This window comes from Vombatus ursinus, unplaced genomic scaffold (assembly GCF_900497805.2).
Source record: "Vombatus ursinus unplaced genomic scaffold, bare-nosed wombat genome assembly UNPS02014973.1, whole genome shotgun sequence".
NCBI classification, from domain to species: Eukaryota; Metazoa; Chordata; class Mammalia; order Diprotodontia; family Vombatidae; genus Vombatus; species Vombatus ursinus.
The window spans coordinates 10,109,413-10,131,056 of NW_020954751.1; the positions used below are offsets into that span (position 1 = coordinate 10,109,413).

At 37.1% G+C, this 21,644-nt stretch overlaps 1 protein-coding gene across 2 annotated transcripts in view; it reads left to right on the forward strand.

Moving 5' to 3' along the window:
* EFR3A (EFR3 homolog A) overlaps positions 1 to 21,644 on the forward strand; it is a 163,023-nt gene that overhangs the window by 53,076 nt on the left and 88,303 nt on the right. For both annotated transcript variants that reach the window (XM_027845506.1, XM_027845507.1), the window contains one exon: positions 8,562 to 8,683. In XM_027845506.1, the coding sequence (XP_027701307.1) occupies positions 8,562 to 8,683 (122 nt within the window). The remainder of the gene's footprint in view (positions 1 to 8,561; positions 8,684 to 21,644) is intronic.

Below are 21,644 nucleotides of genomic sequence, written 5' to 3' on the forward strand. Positions count from 1 at the left end.
TAATTCTCATTAGCTGTGTCTGTTTTATTTTACTGAAGTCTGTGAATTAGGGGACTGAACATATTAAACCCACTTTTCTATCTGCCATCTTTTCTTCTCTTCTCATGATTCTGTTTGTTTCTGATTGGCTTTGTCTACCGCTTTCAGCCAGCATGTGAGCCATCTTTCTTTTTTTACTTCTCTGTATGACCTGCTCTATTAGCTCAGTTCTGATTTCATATTCATCATCTTCCTCTTCCTGTGGGTAATAATGTATACACAGAATTAATTAGGTGTCAAAGCTGGAAATCTTCATCTTCATATAGATATAAGGAAACCCAGTTTTAATTGGAAAAAATCCACAGATAAACATTTAGTAAGCATCTTTTGTGTTGAAAGAACTGAGTCACTAAGGATCTAAAGACAAAAGTGACACAGTTCTGGCTTTCAAAGCATTTACATTTTATTGCTTAGAAGAGAGATGTATGTATAGAACCAAGTACTGTGTACAAGGTAATTTGAAGGAGAGTTTAATACATGGGAGAGTCAGGAATGACTTCATGGATGAGGCACTGACTGAGCCATGTCATGATAGCAACAAAGGATTCTGAGACACAAAGATAAGGAGGAAATGTCTTCCAGACATATGGTAAAGCCAATACAATGGAAGTTGAGGAGACAGGCAGGGTAAAAGTCCCAGGAGCAACTTCCATTTCTTGCTGCATCAGCCTCCAGAAGGAAAAAGCAAGGAAAGATGGTGTGGCATTGCTTCCGTTTTTAACCATAGAGGGGAAGCTCCCATCTCTTGCTGTGCTGTCCTCTGCCTGATTTCTAGTGTCTTGAAGTGAGAGTAGTAGAAAAACAATCTAACTACAGGCCTCCCAGCAGATCCTCCATGCTGTTCTTTTTCCTCCCTTATCTCTAGTATTCATTGGGAAGAAGATACCTCTCACTTCCTTACTAACTTAACTCATACCTTGTCTTACCTTACTTAACCCAGTTATTCTGAGCCCCTGTACATCAACATCAAAGCCCTTTCTGCACCCCCCACTACCAGATTCTTTATTCCTGTCCCTCTCAATCCACTACCCCAAAGTCTCAACTGAATGCTACCTACCACTTCCATTGTTCCCTTTGGAATACTTGCTCCATAGGTCGCAAACTTGCTTTCATCTTAAATCTTTTCCTTTTCCTCTCCTTCCATCTTTTGGCTACCCCAAGACATGACTTCCTCCTGATGACACAGCTCTCCTGGCCACTTTATGGTACTGACTGTACTTTTACTCATTTTCCTTGGCTCCCTGAAGGGGAATGGGGGAATCCTTCTTGCTCCCCATTGGCACTTCCAAGTTCTCCCCCTACCACTTAATACCCTCTCCTTCTTTGAGGTCCACATAATCCACATCTTCCACTCAATCGAAATCATGATAGCAGTTGAGTAAAGACCCCTAAGATGCTTCAATGCCTGGCCCATAATCTTACCTCCTCCCCAACTCCTGCCCTCATACTAGGGGAGTTCAGCATACATAATGATACTCCCTCAGATGTCGTAACCTCCCATTTCCTTGACCCACTCACTTTCATAACCTGCTGTTCTACCCTACCTTAGCTACAGACAAAGATGATTATACCCTTGATCTCGCCATAAATGTACATAAACATACCATCTCCATGTTCAAGAATTCCAAAATCTCCTCATCTGAACATAATTTATTTATTATCTACCTCTCCCTCTGTTTTCCTTTATCAAACCTTGCTCTTTATTCACACTGTGACCTTCAGTGCCTCAACCCCTCTGTTATCTTCTAGGCCATCACCCCTGCACTAACCATTCTTTCCTCCTTTCTCCATCTTACCCACTTGGCAAACCAGTTCAACTCTACATTGTTCCCTCCTCTGGAGTCTCTTATCATATATTATCATTCCACCTGTCCACTGCCTTTGTTCATATGTACATGCTACTGAATGGTGGAGAAAATCATGCAACCATTCTGACTGGGTCCACTACAAATTTGTTATATAACCTCAACTGGGCCCTACTAAGCAGTACTTTTACACCTCACTTATCAGCTCACTATCCCACTCTCCACATCAGCTCTTCCAAACCTTTTTACCCCTCCTCAGACCTCCCATGACTCCCCCTAGATCCATCTTGTCAGCTGAGAACCTTGCCTCATATTTTACGAAAAAAAAAAAAAAAAAATTAAGGCCATTACCATGAACTTCTTCTCTCTTCATCTTATTTCATTCAGATGCCTTATGTCACAGTCTCCTCCTTAAACAGTCTCACATGAAGAAATGGCCCGACTCCTTGCCAAGACAAACGGCTTTACCTGTACAAGTGATCCTATTCCATCTTGTCTCCTCCAGCATACTGCCTTCTCTATCTTCTGCACTCTCTGACTTATCTTCAGTCTCTCCCTATTGGCTGCTTCCTTGCTGTCTACAACCATGTCCATATCTCTTCCTTAAAAAGCCTTCACTTGATTCTTCCATCCATGCTATCATCCCATATTTCTTCTGCCTTTTGTGACTAAACTCTTTGAGAAGGCTGTCTACAACTGGTCCCCTCCTCTCTCTTCTCTTACTCTTTTCTTAATTGTCTACAATCTAGCTTCCAATCTTATCATTCAAACCCAAACTGCTCTCTCCAAAGTTACTAATGATCTCTTAGTTGCCATGTCTAGTAGCTTTTTCTCAGTCCTCATCCTCCTTGATCTCTCTGCAGCCTTTAACACTGGTGATACTCCCTTCCTTTTTTTTTTTTACTCCCTTCTTCTTTATACTGTCTTCTAGATTTTCAGGACATCACCCTCTCTTGCTTCTCATCATCTGTATGTGACTGCTCATTCTCAGTCTCCCATTTCTTCATCTTCACCTAATAATACTAACTAGTATTTATATAGTATCTACTGATGTGCGAGGCAAGATGCTAAGTGCTTTACAAATATCTTATTTGGTCTTCATGACAACCTGGCAGGAGGTGCTGTTATTATCTCTATTTTACAGTTGAAAAAAAAATCAAAACAGGCAGTTAAGTGACTTTCCTGAGTTCCCACAGCTAGTAAGTGTCTGAAGCTGAATGTGAACTGAGATCTTCTTTTACTCCAGGCCTAGCACTCTATTGACTATCCCACCTGACTGCCGCTAACTCATTATCTTTCTTCCTATACCTTCCTTGCTTCCAGACTTCCTTATTATGCAACACCATCCTCCTAGGCATGCAGCCCAGGAGTCATCCATAACTTTTCACTATCTCTTCCCCCTGTATCCAATCTGTTGCCAAGACCTGTTGATTTCACCTTTACAACATCTTTTAAATATGCCCCCTTCTCTCCTCCAACGCTGCCACCATTCTGGTAAATGCCCTTATCACCTCATAATTAGACTGTTGAAATAGTCCACTGATAGGCCTGCAAATGTCTCTCTCTGTAGTTAATCATTGATTCAGTTGCCAAAGTAGCTTACCATGCCACCCCTTCTCAGTAAATTCCAGTGGCTTCTTATTACCTTCAAGATAGAAATATCCTCTGTTTGGCATTCAAAAGTTCTTAATAATAATTCCTCACCCCTCATGTAATCTTTGATCCAGTAATACTGGCCTCCTTGCAATTCCCTGAACTAGATAGTCCTTCTCTCTGTTCTGGGCATTTTCTTTGGCAGTGCTCCATGCCTGGAACACTCTTCTTCTTCTTCATCCCTGCATTCTGGCTTTCCTGGTGCCAGTTAAAATTCTACCTGCTACCTGATTCCCTTTAATTCTAGGGCCTTCCCTTTTTTGATTACTTCCTATTTATCCTGTATATAGCTTGTTAGTACACAGTTGTTTCCATGTTGTCTACCCCATTGAAATGTGAGCTCCTGGAGGGCAGGGATTGTCTTTTGTCTTTCTTTGTATCCCCAGTGCTTAGCAGTGCTTGGCAGATAGTAAGTATTTAATAAATGCTCATTGGTTCACTGAAGAACGAACAGTGTCTTGAAAGGCGTGAGGAAAAGAGTATATTCACAAGAAGGGAGTGATTGATAATTTAATAGCTGCAGAGACAAGTTGAAAACAATGAAGACTGAGAAATGGCCGTGAGATTTAGCAGTTCAAGGGCAACAGTTTATACAGTGACACTACCATTATATTCCTGGAAGCTTATCCTTGTCTTTTTAAAAAAGCAAAGGTTTTGGTTGGCATTTTTTAAAACATGGCTTACATTTACATCTATATTCTTTCCTCCCCCTATCCTTGAAGAACCATCTCTTCAAATAAAATTTGTTATTTTTTTTAAAAAGGAATAAAAAAATTAAACTATCAATGCATTGAAATGATTTCATGTTGTGTGCAGTGTTTCTCACCTGTGGACTACCCTTTAAATCTTTGCAAAGATAAGGGGAATGTATCTTGTATCTTTTCTTTGAGGCCAAGCCTGTTCTTTATTATTTCTCAACATACAGTTTCATTTGTTCTGCCCTTTTTTTGTCTTAAAATTATATGTACTTTTAAATTTACTTTTCTGTGTATTAGAAATCCCAAATCCACTCTTCTACTTTTTTTTGTTGCTGTTGGATGTACTACCGTTTTTCTAGTTTTCTAGATACGAAACCGAGATGTTATCTTCACCTCTTCATCAGTTGCCAGGTTTTGCCATTTCTATCTCCAAATCTTCTGTCAGCTCCTTCTCTCTACTTAACTCAATCATCACTTGAGCTGGTCCTAATCATCTTTCATTTGTGTTATTGCATGGGCTTCTTGATTTGTCTCACTGCTTCAAGCCTCTTCCCACTGCAGTCCATCCTTTACATAGCGAAGAGATTTTCTTTAAATGTAGATCTGTGTCATTTTCCTGCTCAGTAAATTCCAATGGTTCCCTTTACCTCTGGAATAAACTCTTGTTTGACTTTTAAAGCTCTTCACCACGAGGCTCCAGTCTGTTTTTTCAGCTTCATTATATATTTAATTACCTTCCTGTAGTCTAGTTACACTAGCCTTCTTGCCATTCTCACCTGTCACTCATGCTCTCTCATCACCTTTGCTTCACAGAATCCCTCATTTCCTTTAAAATACAGCTCAAGTACCACCTTCTACATGAAGGCTTTCCTGATATTCTCAATTGTTAGTGCTTGTTTTCCACAACTATCTTAAATTTATTCTGTATGTATTTATTTTTGAACATGTTTTCTCTCTTGAGAGAGTGCAAGTTCTTAGAAAGTGATGATTGTTTCATTGTTTTATATTTTTATCTCTAGCACCTCACACAGTGCCTGGCCCATAGTAGATGCTCCTTACAAATTAGTTGTCAAGGATGTTCTACTTTCCCTTTTGTCCCTATTATAATTTTGAAGATGTGTTCTAAGTGGGAAAACTGGACACTGCCAAGTGTGAAGAGAACAATTAACATTCTCATCTGATTGTACCAGGCCAGAATAATGGCTATCAGTTCAGTTCAATGTGCTTTGGTAGATTGTAGGGAAAGAAAGATAAAAATGAAGGAATTCGGGTCTTCTAAGAACTTAAATTCCACTTTTAGCATCTCTTTTTCAAATACAAAAGAGAAGTGATTTCTAGTTGGAAAAAAGGAATTTACTCTGTGTTTCATTTCTTTAGTCACACAAAAATCATGAACCAAAATAATTCTCTACTTAAATTGGTTGTGCTTAATTTTGTTGAATAAATTGTGTACTAAAAACTGGATATTAAGCATGTTTTACTGTTATTTACTGGAAATCTGATCCATTTTAATGGATGGGACAAATTCTTATGTTTCGAACAATGAATGACTGGTATGAGTGAATAAAAAATATAAATTTTAATTTTTTTTTAAAGTCATGTTCATATTCTTTATTCCTTTAATAGATATACCTGTTATATTCTTTTGGCAATCACCTTTGAAGCAAAGGCATTGAAGTAAATGGAAGTATTCAGAGAGTGTAGGAAATTGTTCCTTTTTCTTGCAGAATTGTTGTTGCTGTTTTCTTGACTGCTGTTGACAATTTGAAGAGGGATAGCATAGTGTAAGTGAAAAGGGAACTAGATATGGATTCAGGAAGACCTGGATTCAAATTTGCCTCCTGATACTTAATAGCTTCAATTTCCTTATCTGTATAATGGGGCTAGTAATACCTGTAATTACATTACAGTGTTGTTTTGAGGATCAAATAAGATAACATGTTGAGTGCTTTTCAAACTTTACAATGCTGTCTAAAAGATAGTTATTCATAGGATAAGTTAATTTTTTTCTTTATATCCTTCCCCAATTACACATAAAATAATTTTTAATATTTGTTTCTTAAAACTTTGATTTCAAATTCTCTCCCTCACTGTTCTCTCCCCCCTTATTAAGATGGAAAGCAGTTTGACATAGCTTGTATGTATGCAGTCATATAAAACATTTCTATATTTGTCATGCTGTGAAAGAAAACAAAGACCAAAAAAAAAATCCTAGAAAAATAAAGTAAAAAAAGTTGTTTTTCTGGTAATGGATAGAATTTTTCATCATAAGTGTTTTGGAAATATTTTGGATCATTGTGTCATTGAGAATAGCTAAATCATTCTCAGCTGATCATTGTACAATATTGCTATTCATATAGGATCATAAGTTTAGAGCTGGAAGGTACTTCAGGGGCCATTGCTTGGAGCCAGCTCTCATTTTAAGGATAAAAAACCGAGGCCTATAGAGTTTAGGTTACATGCCCTAGGTCACACAAATAGTAAGTGGCAGAGTGGGGATTATTTTATAATGTAAACTCAGATGGGAAAAAACATAGTTGCTATTATCTATTCTACATCTTATAAAATAATCACCCAGAGCATTTAAAAATCATCACCCATAGCATTTTAAAATTTATAGTACTTTCTTCATAACCACTGTATTAAGTATGTAGTTCAAAATTATTCCCATTTTACAGTCTCTAAGTTTGTGGTTTAGATTAAGTGAAGATTAAATTCCATAGATCTGTCATAAAAAAGTATGATAATTAAGCCATTGCATAGACATAGACATTTTTAGTATCACATATAGATACATGGGTTAAGAAGTTGGATCACAGATTGTTCCCTAACTTACTGGAAGATGGAAGATTTTTTCTAGCTCTTCAAAAGGAAAGAAGGACTTCATATTCCTTTGCAACTGTATCTGTTCCATTTAACTATCCAAGGGTAACACTGGCTGTTTCCAAAAGTAATCCATCCTTCAGAATCTCTGGGAACCCACATCATTATTTAGAACTTTGAATAAATTAAGATGAACTAGTTTTTCTTGCCTTTCTCTTTCAAAATACAAACAAACAAAAAACAGAACCTTAAAGATAGAATACAGGTTTTACAGCTAAACATTCTTGTTAAAAAAAATTAATAGTCTGATATTTTCAGAAGGTATATTCTCAGGAGTATAATCTCAGTTGTGTTCCTCTAAAATACTCATAAGTGATATCTCGCAAATTCTCTGAAATTACAGATTTCAAGGAATGGCATATTTCTAAAGACTGCTGTTACAAAGTACAATTTTATTAAATTTATTGTAAGGTTTATTTTAGTTTTTCATTGTTTTTCCCCCGTACAAAAATGCCTATAAATTCTTAACTGATTCCCATAACTCATTGTTTTAGAGCCTGTTTGGATGAGTTATTTTTAAAATAAATGAGTTACTAATACTCTCGTCTTTGAGATGCCATAATATATTGTAAGAAATGATTCATTGAATAATGGTACCTTAGTTAACTGAATGTTAATTAGATATGGAAAACCATCTCAAGAAATCTTGGGGGTCTGTGCCCATGCTCCATTGCCTCTTTTTGTACAGACACACACACACACACACACACACACACACTCTCATACATGTGATTATCTTAAGTTACTAGAGAAGAATACGATATAAATTTGCTTAACTTTTACTTTCAGGCTAATCTTCCTTTCAGTAGTAATAATTTTTGATCCATATCTGTGATTTTTATTAACACCTGCCTGTTAAGGAATCTTCCTCTACCAATGTAGATAGATACCTTCTTTGCACCCATATAATCTTAAGAGAAATGCCTGAGGTACCAAGAGATTAAGTGTTCTGCTCAGGCTCTTGCACAGGGTCTTTGACACTGTGTCAAAGGTAGAATTTAATCCTAGGTTTTCCTATTTCCGAGGTCAGGTCTCTATCTTCTAAGCCATTCTTCCTCTTATCATTATTATTACTACTTTTTTTGTTATTTGTATTATTTTTGTTGTTATTATAATTAATAGCTGACATTTTTTATATCTAATTTGTCACTTCTGTTTAAACTTATGACTGTTTCCACTTGTTGCATCATGAGTAGAAACATACAAAAATTCCAAACTACCAATTTTATACTTGAAGAATAGTTTACTCATATTTCATAAATAATATTACTGTTTATTATTTAATGTTATTCTTTAAAGTTTCATTATTGATATTAAAAAGGACCTTCTCTTCTGTTGAACAGTTTTCTATTCTAGTCTTACCTTGCTTTTGATGCTTATAGAATTATACAGGGAAATAATATAAAAAAAAAACTTTAGAAATTGTTTTGGGCCTTTGAAGAAATAACAAAAGTACTTATTGGTGCCATTTTATTTTTTGTAGTTTGTCAAATTTGCAAATATTGAAGAAGACACACCATCTTATCACAGACGTTACGACTTTTTCGTTTCTCGATTCAGTGCCATGTGTCATTCCTGTCATAGTGATCCAGAAATACGGAGAGAGTATGTATCATTTTTATGTTACTGAATTTTAATAGAATATCATCTAAGATCATGGATTTCTCATTCATGCTTATGTTGCATAACAAACTTTAAAGGAATTTTGAAGACCTATAATCTAACTATCTCTAAATGGTAGCTTTCTTATAAGTGTGTTCAACAAATAGCTACAAGATACCTATTCAAGAGTAAGGCATATTCCCTATACTTATAAGAGTCCTCAAACTAGGAGCTGGGTATAACACTTGGCAAATATCATATGCCATTTTGCATTTAGATATGTGCTTTAGAGAAGTGATAAGCTAAGTATTATTTGAGGTTTGTTTTAGGGAGGGGAATTTCTTAGTAATCTGAATGGCAAGTAATGCTTCAAAATCAATGTCCTCTTGATTTCAGGAATCATTAAAATTGGGGAGATATTGGAGGGGGAAAACAGGTTAGGAAAGATTGAACCTTCAAGGTAGCTAGAATTTCAAAGTGGCAGAGGTGAAAAAGTAGTACATACTAGGCATGGCAGATAGTGTATGCAGAAAAGCATGGGGAGAAGTGGAAGATGGAGCTCCACGTAAGGGAAACAGTAATCTAATTTTATTGGAATGTGTAGGGAGTAAGGGGGAGTAATATGAAGTAAGCCCAGAAGGGCAAGTGATGGGTTGAATTGTGAGGGGCCTTAATTGCTGAACAAAGGAATTTGTGTTTTATCCTAGAGACAATAAAGGGCCATTGAAGATTTTTGAACAGAATAGTGTCAAGTCATATTTAGCTTGGCAATTGTTTTCCTCAGTCTTCCTTAATCTCCCCTGACAACCCCCTTTTTCCAGGCCTTATGGTTACCTACCAGGACTACTGCAATTGTCTTCTAATAATTAAGCCTTCCTATCTTTTCAATTCTTCCTCTTATCTTTCCTCCCACTACTGTTATAATACACTTTCTATATATAGTTCTAATCATTTCACTATTGCCCAAAATCTCTTTTTATTGTCTACCTGGTAAATTTCAAACTCCTTAGCCTGGCTTTCAAGGCTAACTAAAATTTGATGCTACCTAATCTTTCCAGCCTTACCTCTTAGTGCTTCTTTCCACATGTGCTATACTAAACTATTTACTGTTCCCCTGGGGTATACAGGTGTTCAGGGAAGACTGGTACTGCTGATGTGAATGTTGCCAACCCCTTTTCAGGGCTGCTTTCCACCTTTGGTGTCAACCAGCCACCAGCCTCTCATCCATGGCTCTAAGAAGCTGAAGCATGTGCAGTGGCCATACCCTGGTAAACTATTTTGGCAGATGGGCTAAACCAGGTTGAGGGTAGCCAAAGAGCCTCAAACCCGTTGGTGAGTTAGGGGGCTCTCTATCACAAGCATGTGAAGACTTCCTCCAGTGGAAAGGGCAGTTGAGAACAATTTGTTCCAATGGCCATGAAGGCCACTGAAGTAAGCATTGTGGAGCACTTAGAGCTTGGTTAGACATCAAAGACACCAAGGTCATCCACTGCATCCTGGGCCATTGCCACTTGACTTTTTGCCCACTGGTATCAGATGACTGGAAGAGAGAATGAGGTTGAGGACTTTGCACAGCTCTGCCTCACTTAAATCCAACTTATGCACAAGTCAAAAGACATCACTCATACCATTTTGCCATTTTTGATTACCTTAAAGTCCTGTGGCAATGGGCAAGTGGAGAAGCAGCAAGTTTGGATACATTGGGAACTGTAGTCTCAACCCTGCATACAGGCAGCCCATTTGATAGGGTCATCTTCTCACTAGACTGAAGCAGCAGTGGGATTTGGCAGTTCTGAGCAGCCTTTTTTAAAGACTGTACTTCTTATCTGCAGGTATGAGGAAGGGGCTGGAAAAGCTGCCCTAAAAATTGTCTGCTATACCTAACCTAAGCCTGGCCTGCTTACTGTGGCAGATGTAGCTCTTACCCTGAGGTCAAAACACACAAAAAAAAAGTACAAAAAATTTACTGAAGATGATTCTTTTCACTAATGGTACATGGAATGTGCGCATGCTGATGCACAACATAAAATGCAGTAAACCTGAAAGATGAATAGCTTTTGTTGCAAGAGAACTCAACCGGCATTTCTTTCAAAAAGTAGCCTTGAGTGAAACAATGGTAGATGAAGGCCAACTTACTGAAGTTGGAGCTGGATACATGTTTTTTTTAAGTGACTACTGTGATGGGGAGTGTTATGAAGCTGGTGTAGGTTTTGCAATTGAAACTAATCTAGTCAGCAAGCGCTTGTGTGCTCCCAAAACAAGTGAATGACAGTCTTGTGACAATATTATTGCCACTTGAAGGTAAGCACCATGCCACCATCATCATCCTTTCACTATGATGAACCCTGATGAGGTCAAAGAAAAAGGAGACAAACTTGTGATTCTGGGTGACTTTAATACTAGAGTAGGCACAGACGAGCAGACATGCATGGAAAGGAGTCCTTGAGAGGAATGGACAGCAGCAGTGTAATAGTTACTTGCTACTGAAGATATGTGTGGCTAGTGACCTTATCTCCAACACAGTGTTCCATTTACCTAAACTCTGTAAAATTTTGTGGATGCACCCTTGCAGCAAACATTGACATTTAATAGACTATGTCATTGTAAAGAGAAGAGACAGATAGATGTGATAGTGGCAAAGTCAATCTTCAGTGCAGAATACTGGACTGAGCACAGACTTAACGCTCTCCAAACTCAGCATTCATATTCAACAAAAGCAGCAGCCCAAAGGCGAGACAACTACTGGAAAACTTAATATTAACAAATTAGAACACTTCTCCATGGGTGACCAGTTTGTTACTGACTTGGATAGAAAGCTGAGCCAGCACATGGTTGGCAACAGTGGAGCAGAAAAAGAGCGGGCAGCTTTCAGAGATTTGGTGTACAACACTACATTTCCTTATCTGGGCCAGAACACTTTTAAACATCAATATTGGTTTGATGAAAATGATGAGGAAATTCAGAAGCTGCTATACAAAAATTGAGAACTCCACAGGGTTTACCAGCAGGCAATGTGTTGCGCAGAGTGCTGAACTGATCATAGACTTGTACTCTCCAAGCTAAATATTCACATTCAGCAAAAACAGCGGCCCCACCAGCCCCAAGGCAAAATGACTACCAGAAGAATTAATGTCAATAAACTAGAGTACCTCTCTGAGCTGAACTTTTTGCTAACGTGAAGGGAAAGTTGAGCCAATACACAGTTGGCAACAGTGGAGTAGAAAACAGCGGGCAGCTTTCAGAGATTTGGTGCACATCACTGCATTTGCTCATCTGGGTCAGAACACTTGCAAACATCAAGAATGATTTGACGAAAATGATGAGGCAATTCAGAAGCTACTAAATGAAAAACAAGAACTCCACAGGATTTACCAGCAGGATAGTTCATTGATCTCTAAGAAGGCAGGATTCAGTTCCATCAAAAGTAAAGTACAAGTGAAGCTTAGAGAGATGTAGGATTCTTGGCTCAATAAGAAGGCAGATGAAATTCAGTTCTATGCTGAAAGTAATAATCCAAAGTACTTTTATGATGCCCTAAAGGCTATTTATGGGCCAAGGACCTATGGTGCCTCTCAGTTACTCAGTGCTGATGGAGCCACATTGATTAATGATTAGGACGTAATCCTAGAGAGATGGACTGAACACTCCATAGTGTTCTCAGCAGACCATTTATCAGTCAATGTTGAAGCCTCTGATTGTATACCTCAGGTTGAAATTAATCCCTCTCCAGCTAAACTTCCAACTGAAGAACAGGTTTTGAATGCCATTAGGTTCCTCTTGTGTGACAAAGTACCTGGTGCTGATTCTATTCCTGCTGAAATTTACAAGACAGTTAGTCCACTGCTGATACAAAAGCTGACTGCAATTTTCTGGGTTATATGGGAAGAAGTGTTTATCCTCCAGGAGTTCAAGAATGCCTCCATTACCTTAAAAAAAAAGTGCCTTCATTATCCATCTCTTTAAAGGAAGAGGAAATAGGTTGCCCTGTGACAATCACAGGTGAATCTCTCTCTTGGTCATTGCTGGCAGGATTCTTGCCATGGTCCTTCTTAATAGGGTGATCTGGAATCATAGATGACCTGGAAGATGGTCGTCTATGCTGATAGCCATTGTGGCTTCAGAAAGGGCCAAGGAGTGGTTGATATGGTGTTTGCTGCCTGACAACATCAGAAGAAATCCCAGGTGCACAATATTTGTTGATCTAATGAAGGTCTTTGCTACTGTCAATCGTGAGGGCTTGTGGAAAATTACGGCAGAATTTGATTGCCCAGAGAAGTGCATCACTATTGCATGTGATTCCATGACGACATGCTTGCATGGGCTCTGGATAATAGACAATGCTCTTGCACTTTCCCATTCTCCAATGGAGTGAAACAAGGCTTTGTGTTTGCTTCCATGATTTTTAACAGGATGTTGTCAGTGATGTCAGATGCCTTCAGTGAAGAAAAAATGGCATTAATGTCAGTTACTGCAATGATGGTAAATTATTTAACTTGAAGAGGCTATAAGCCTCTTGGTGTGCAACTTTTTTGTTCTCAGATGATTATTCACTCAGTACAGCTTCTGAAGTAGAGATGCAATAGAATATGGATCGATTCTCTACTATTGTACTAATTTTGACCTAACAATACCAAGAGAACAGAGGTTCTTCACCAGCCAGCACCACACCATCAATACATGGAACTATCAGTTATAGCAAATGGAGAAATTTCGACTGCTCTGGGTAAGTTCACCTACCTTACCAGTAGACTTTCTAGGGATGTACGTATAGATTGATGAGGTTGACGTACACATTGCCAGAGTTAGCGTAGTGTTTGGGAGGCTTCAAAAGAAAGTGTGAGGGAAAAGAGGTGTTAGGCTGCCTACCAAACTGAAGATCCGTAGAACCATTGTGCTGACTTCATTGTTGTATATCTGTGAAACCTGAACAGTCTACCAGTGCCATGCAGGAAACTGAATTGCTTCTATTTGAATTATCTTAGGAAGATTTTGAAGATCATCTGACAAGATAAGATACTGGACACTGAGGTCCTTTCTTGAGCTGAACTGCCAAGCATTTAAATTCTGCTGCAGAGAGTGCAGCCCCGATGGGCTGGCCATGTTATTTGAATGCCAAATGTACGTTTGCTTTACTATTTTATGGAGAACTCATACAAGGCAGGCACTCACACAGAAGTCAGAAGAAGTGACGTAAGGACATTTTCAAGGTCTCGCTAAAGAACTTAGGTTTTGATTGTGAGATATTGCAGACATTGGTACAGAACTATCCAGCATTGCATGCCTGCATCAAAGAAGGCACTGTGCCCTATGAGCAAAGCAGAATTGCAGTGGCTCAAAAGAAATGTGAGATGCACATCTTCACTACAAATGTCCATATGGACTATTTGTGTTTGAGCTGTAATAGAGCTTGCTGAGCTCGTATTGGTCTGATCAGGCACAGTTGGACACACTACCTTGAACACAACATAATGAATTCATTTTGGTCCTTTTTGAGTGCAAAGGACAACAGCTATACTATACAGTTCCCTTGCATTCTTTCCAAATTGTCCCACTTCTGTACTTTTGCTCATGCTGTTCCCTTTACTTGGAAAAATGTCCTTCTTCCCATTCTACCTTTGAAATTCTTTCCATTCCCTAAAAACCAACTCTAACGCTCTCTCTTCCACAAAATCTTTATTGATTTTCCCAATAGTCAAATTTTCACTATCCCACCTTCTCAGTATTCTTACTTTGTTTCTTCTCTTATGGTATTCAGGACCTTTCACAATTTTATCCCTTACCAGTCTTATTTGTGTTCTTCTTTCATATGCTCTACATTGCAGTGAAAATTGGACTGCTAGCTATTCCTTGAAGGATCCTGCCTTTCCAGCCTTTCTATATTTATTCTAGCCCATTCCCTATGCCTGTAATGTATTCTTTCTACATATTGGCCTGTTGAAATCTTTCTCCTCCCTCCAGCACCGGCTCAGGTGATAGATGGTAATATTCATCATCATCCTCTTCATTGTCATTATATCTGGCATTTATGTAGCACCTATTATGTGCCAGCACTGTATCTTTACAAATATTTCCTCATTCGAGCACTTTACAAATATTACGACAACCACCAATAGAAGCTATTATTATCCTCATTTTACAGATGAGAAAACTAAGGCAAACAGAGGTTAAGCAACTTGTCCAGGATCACACAGTTAATAAGTGTCTCAGGCTGGATTTGAACATGTGTTTTTGGTCCTTTTGTATTTAAGTTCAAATTTAATAAAAATTTTTAAAAAGAGAGAAGAGATGAGGACCCAGGACCAGGCCTTGAAATGAGAGACTCATACTTTTTGTTCAGGTTGAAGATGATATAGCAAATGAAATTGAAAAGTAAATGTTCAGGTAGGAAGTGGATCATGAGAAAGCAATAACATTAAAACCAAGGGAAGAGAGAGGGTTCTTAAACAATGTAAAAACAACAAAGATCAAGAAGGATGAGTGCTAACAAAAGACCATTACATTTGATGGTTAGCAAAGTGTTGGTCACTTTGGAGAGAGCCATTTCAGCCATATAGTGGGGTTTGGAGATTGTGTCTTGAAATCTAAGCTTGTGATTGTATAGTAATCCCAAATTGTTATTGGGAAAAAATTTTGAAATGGGAGTCAATACCCTAATTCATGCCAGGACAATAAACTTGCTCTGTGACTTTGAGTAAATTATATAACCTAGGGGCAACTAGGTGGCACAGTGGATAGAGCACCGGCCCTGGATTCAGGAGGACATGAGTTCAAATCTGGCCTCAGACACATAACACTTGCTAACTGTGTGACTCTGGACAAGTCACTTAACCCCATTGCCTAGCCAAAAAAAAAAAAAAAAATTATATAACCTGTCTGTTCTACAGCTAACCTTGACTCTACAATAAAGCGTTTGAAGTTGATGAATTCTAAATCTTTCCAGCTCTGAAACTGTGACTCTGATACTTTCAGAATCTTAAAACTTTATAATTAAGTTATGCAATAATCTTTTTTGTTAATTGCTTTTTGCAAGGTGTCTCCAATGACCCACGATTCAAATCCTCTTCTTATATCTGAAATGATAGTTATTTTATTAATTTTTCTTATTGTTTTTTTTTTTTTTTTTTTTGCTGAGTGTCTTAAACTCTTCAAATAACAGTTATCATCACATTGGAATGGAAGAAAAGTATCAAAAGAATGTGTTTGCAAAATCTAATTTCAAGGCAGTTAGGTAGTACAGTGGATAAAAGCACTGGATCAGGAGTCAGGAAGACCTGAGTTTAAATGTGGCCTCAGACACTTACAACCTTGTGATCATGGCCAAGTCACTTAACCACTGTCTGCCTCAATTTTCTCATCTGTAAAATAAGGATAATAATAACGCTTACCTCCTATGGTTGTGAGAATAAAATGAGATCATAGTGTAAATGCTTTTCAAATGTTAAAGCATTATATAAATACTAGCTGTCATTGTTATTATTGATAATATTTATTTTTTCAAGCTTATTTGCTTTGTCATAGAAATAAAGCAAAAATATTCGTAGTACAGTATGTAGTTTTTCTCTTGCCTATAACATTGGTTAATAAGGTTATAAGCTAGTATTTCACTATTGCTCATTAAAACAAAGATCTCATATAAAGTGATGTAAATGATAGATCTACATAATAAAAGATAGCCTTTAAAGGTCTTTTAAAAGAAAACATCATATGGAAGGGGTCTTTTTGTTGTTGCTTAGCTCCCCCTAGTGAAACATAATTTTGTCTGAGTGCATTTATATGTAATATAATTAATATTAGTGTTTTTACCAACTTGGGTTTTTAGTATTTATATTAGTGAAATTCAGTGTTTAAATTCTTTAATTCATAACTTAGCACTCCATTCTAGGCTTTTAGATTATACACAATTTTAAAAATTTTTTAAAGAATGATGAAATAAGATCAGTGTTTCACTTTTGATGTCTATAAAATAAATGAATAAATAAAAATCTCATGAACTTTAGAGATTTTGATGTTTGTAATTTATTGTTAAAAAAATTCTAGCTTAGTTTTTCCATCTTCTAATTCCAGATCTGAAATCCATGATTTCATTCCTTAAAATGAAATCTTTTAGATGAGGCCTAAGTAGGGGAAACATCAGTCTAAATTTCTTGGAATGGTTGCTTATAGAAAACAACTCCCAGGTGATTTACTTACCTTGGCCATAGCTTTCAGAAATGGTAGTCTAGGCTAGACATAGGGAGTTTAGGTAGCTCAAGTCTGTGGACGCACTTCAAAGGCTACTTGTAATGCCCCAAAATTGAGGATACTACCTTATTCTTATTTGATGTGGCCACCTACTGCCACTTACCATTTTGGCCAGCATTATTAAGAGGATGTAGCTTTTGTTGTATTCCTTTGACTGTCACCTAACAAACAGTGCCTTAAGCAGCATAGGGTTGCGCATGAGTAGGAAGCCAAAGCAAAATTTACGTGGAAGAATATCTGCTTTGACTAACTTTTAAGATTTTGTTAAACTTTAAGGAATGCAGAATGATTAGACTCTCAAAGAGAGGCTGCATTCTGAAAGGTATATTAATAATAGGTCTTAATAATATGTACTGCTAATTCAGAAATTTATAGGAGGATGCTTTATAAGCAGTTTTCCCCCGTAACCTCTAAATCTAATTTGTAGTGCAGTCCTCTATTAGATAGTGCTCAGTGCAGCTGGGTGGCACATTGGATAGAGTGTCGGGCCTGAAGTCAGGAAGGCTCATCTTCCTGTATTCCAATCTTGTCTCAGACGCTTACTAGCTATGTGACTGTTTGCCTCAGTTTCCTCATCTGTAAAATGTGCTGGAAAAGGAAATGGCAAACCATTCTAGTGGATAAAAACCCCAACTGGGGTCATGAAGAGTTGGACATGACTGAAATGATTGAACAACAGCAACTCTGTCATTTAGACCATTTTGCTGACCAAATCTCTGTAGATTCTTCATTATTTATTTGCAGCTAATGTTGTATTTCAAGTGGACTTTTTAGAGTTAAACTAATAAAAACATTCAAAACAAAAGAGTGTGTAATCAAATGTACAGTCCCTGAAAGTGGGACTTTACTTTTGTATTTTCATCCCCAGTGTCTGGCACATAATACGTGCTTAATTTCTTCAAATTTTTGTTTTAAATTTATAGAATATTAAAATTTAGTCAGTGAACACTCATTGATTCTATAGCTAGGTTTTTTTTCAGTTGCTTTTTCTCTTAACTGATATTTAATATATTCAACCTAATGCTGTAATTGTGAATCCAGTATAAATGTGATACCTGTAGGCAAATTCATCATTATCTTAAAAATGGAATTTATCATTATTACGAGTTTTTGAGACAGAGTCTCCCCATCTGACCTAGGCTCACTATTCCTAGACCTGAAACCACTGTTAATCAGCATGAATTCTTTTACCTGTTTCATTTCTTACCTGGGCCAGTTAACTCCTCCTTAGGTATCCTGGTGGCCTTCCACTCCCTCAATGGGGGAGTTACTATATTCATGCTGAGTTTAGTATGGACACCCAGTCACCTTTTATTATTTGATATAAGACTTGAGAAAGTGTGTGATCTTTCATCATAGCCTTTGAAAACTTGGTTACTTCCATATTACAGTGCATAATTACATATAGATAGTTTATTATATGTATTTCCTCAAGATATTTTAAAAAATTATATTTTGTTATAGTGTACATTTCTCTCTTCTAAATTTACATCTGAAGCTTTTTGTAACATATTAAATGTTTTTTTTAATGCATATGCAGCCAGATATGTTGGGATATGTTCTAAAACTTTGTTTATATGAAGTAACTGAACATATTTTCCTCTATAAATAATGCTGTGAATTAGTAATTTGCCAACATACTCCAAAAACTCATTTAATCCATGTTGTCTCTTGGGGTCATATTGTAATAACATTTCAGGAGAGGATTCTGGGAAGATGGCTTAGTGGGTCAGAAAATTCCAAGCTCTCAAGATTTTCCTTGATTAAACAGTGCCTCAGGACAAACATAGAGCTGTAAAAATAAATAAAAGAAGGGGTAGGACAGGGTTCCTCCTGGGACAATTGGAGAAGATCTGAAGAAAAATCCTGGGGTAAGGTTTGGTTCCTGTGAAGAGTAGATACCTCTAGGCTACATTCTGCTTAAACTACAAGCAGCAAGCCCTGGGGTTGGCTGTGTTGGGAGGCTGCCTCAGCCTCAGCCCTAACCACAGGAACTTTAACTCTGGTGCAGTGAGGGGAGTTGGGAGTCTGAGCCAGGGAAGATCAAGGGAACCTCTGCTGACAAGGAACACGAGGCCCAGCTGTACTGTGGAGACATGGCAGGGGTGAAAGGTACCAGCATACACCCAGTGAGTACAGAAGCAGTGAGGCAGGAACACCACTGGCTGGGGGCACTTACAGGAGGCTGGAAGTCTTGGTTTGTGTTTAGGGTCAGAACTGAAGGAAGATCTGAGGCCAGAGGTACCACCCTCCATACCCCATTACTAGAGGTGATTACAAAAATTAAGCTATTACAAAAAAAAACTGCACAGGCAAAGGAGAAAGAATCCAACTGTAGAGAGTTACTATGGGAATAGAGAAGACCAGGGTTCATCTTCAGAGGAGGATAGTGAAGCAAAGAAATCCACTTCTGCCCCAAAGAGTAATGTCAAATGGTCACCTGCTCAAAAAAAATTCATAGAAGATCTTTTAAAAGACTTCAAAAATCAAATGAGAGAGATTGAGGAAAAACTAAAAAAAAAAAAAAAAGAATCCAAGAAAAACAAGATTATGAAAAGAAGGTCAACCAGTTAGAAAAGGATTCCTTGAAAGTTAGAATTGGGCAAGGGGAAGCCAATGAAGTTATAAAAGATCAAGAAATAATAAAACAAAATATAAAGAAGGAAAAAAATAGAAGAGAACATGAAACATCTTATAAGAAAAACAGCTGATCTGGAGAACAGATCCAGAAGAGAAAACATAAGAATAACTGGACTACCTAAAAGCTATGATCAAAAAAAAATTCTTGATACAATAATACAAGAAATAATTAAAGAAAACTGTTCTGAAGCATTAGAACAAGAGAGGAAAGTACAAGTAGGAAAAAATCCACCAATCAAGCACAACCTGAAAGAGATACTATGAGTAAAACCTGTAAGAATATTATAGTCAAATTCCGAAACCCCCAGCTCAAGGATAAAATAATATGAGCAATAAGAAAAAAACAGTTTACATCTGGTGGTGCCATTATTAGAATGACACAGGACTTAGCAGTGCAACACTAAAAGACCACAGATATTGGAACACTATATATCAAAGAGGAAAAGAATTGGGCTTCTGGATGAAAATCTCATAAAAGCTAAGCATAATCCTGAATGGAAAAAAAAATGAACTTTTAATGAATTGTCAGACTTTCAGGACTTTGTTAAAAACAAAACAAAACAAAAAAAAAACACCTGAACTTAATAGATAATTTGACATATAAGAACCAAGAGAAATATAACGTACTAAGGTACAAAGACTAATTACAAGGGTCTCAATAAGGACAGCCTGTTTACTTCTTACTTATGTAAAATATAAAACATATGGCTAAGATTGTTCTTAGTAATTGGGTAGTTCATAAGAAAGATTGGGGTAGACATGAGCATGACATGACTTCAAAAAGTAAAACCATTCAGGAACATCTAAAAAGAGTAATTTTCTTTTACAGATGAAGTACAAGAGGAAGAACTGATACAGAGTACTGAGGAATTAGAGGAGAGAGGAGGGCTGGTAGTTCTGGAAACCTACTTTCATTGGTCAAGAAGGAACATATACATCTAAAAGAGTATAAAAGTCTTCTAAATTTAGAAAGAAATAAAACATTAAGGGGATAGGGAGGGGGGATCTTTAAAGGGGAGAGTGAGGGAATAGGTCAAAGGGATATATAAAAGGGTGTTTAGATTTATGAGAATAGAAGGATAAGGGAGGGATCTTTGTGGGGGGATAGGTTAAGTAATAGGAGGGCAAGGTAGTGAGTAGAAGTAAAGTAGAGGAGTCAGAAGGGATAGGAAATAAGAGATATGCACAAACATAAAAAGATCATGAGTATAATCTCTTAAGGAAAGTATGTTTATATATGTACACATGCATGTATATATATATACATGTGTACATATATAAACATATGCATGCTTAATTGTAGCATGAGTGGAAAGGAAGGGGGGGAAAAAGAGTAAAGTAAAAAAGTATATAACAGAGAAGAAAACCTACAAGGAAGCAAAGATGGACAGCTTTCAACATAAAGCGTAGTATTTAATATAGATTTTTTTGAAATGGAAATTTATTGCTATATGTTTTGAATCCTCTCTTAAGTTCTGCTGTCCACATGACTTTTTTTCTTTTCTTATTTTATATTTAAATAGTTTTAATATTTAAGTTTATAATGTTTCTTTTTCTCTTCTTATTATGTATTTTAAGTTTTAGGATTCAAGTCTAAAATAAAAAAAATAATCATAACATTTCATAATTAGAATGGAGAACTATGATCTAGCTACCTTTGAACACTGAACTTTGTAGGCTACACGTTTTAAGCCCATTTTTAGTTTTTCTGGGAAGCTACTCTACTGGTACTGGCTTGGCTGCTAGCCCCATGGAGGTAGAAATAACTATGTTGTCTCATTAGACTACTTGGTTTTCTCTTCAGCCTAGTGTGAATTGTAGAGTTTTCCTAGAGTAGGTATGTGGGACCTAAATGGTTTGTCTCTTCTGCCTTGGCTGGAAATTGACATGCTGAATTTAAGGTGCTGACAGGACATTAAAAAAATTTCAGTGGGTAATTGAAAATGTGTATATGGAACTAAAGAAATGTTAAAGGTTGAGCTGGAGAGAGTTTTTGAGGTTATCCTTGTAGAAGTGATCACTAAAGTAGAGGAATAGATGTTGCTAAGACAGAGGGGAATGGACAAAGGTTGGGGACAGAGCC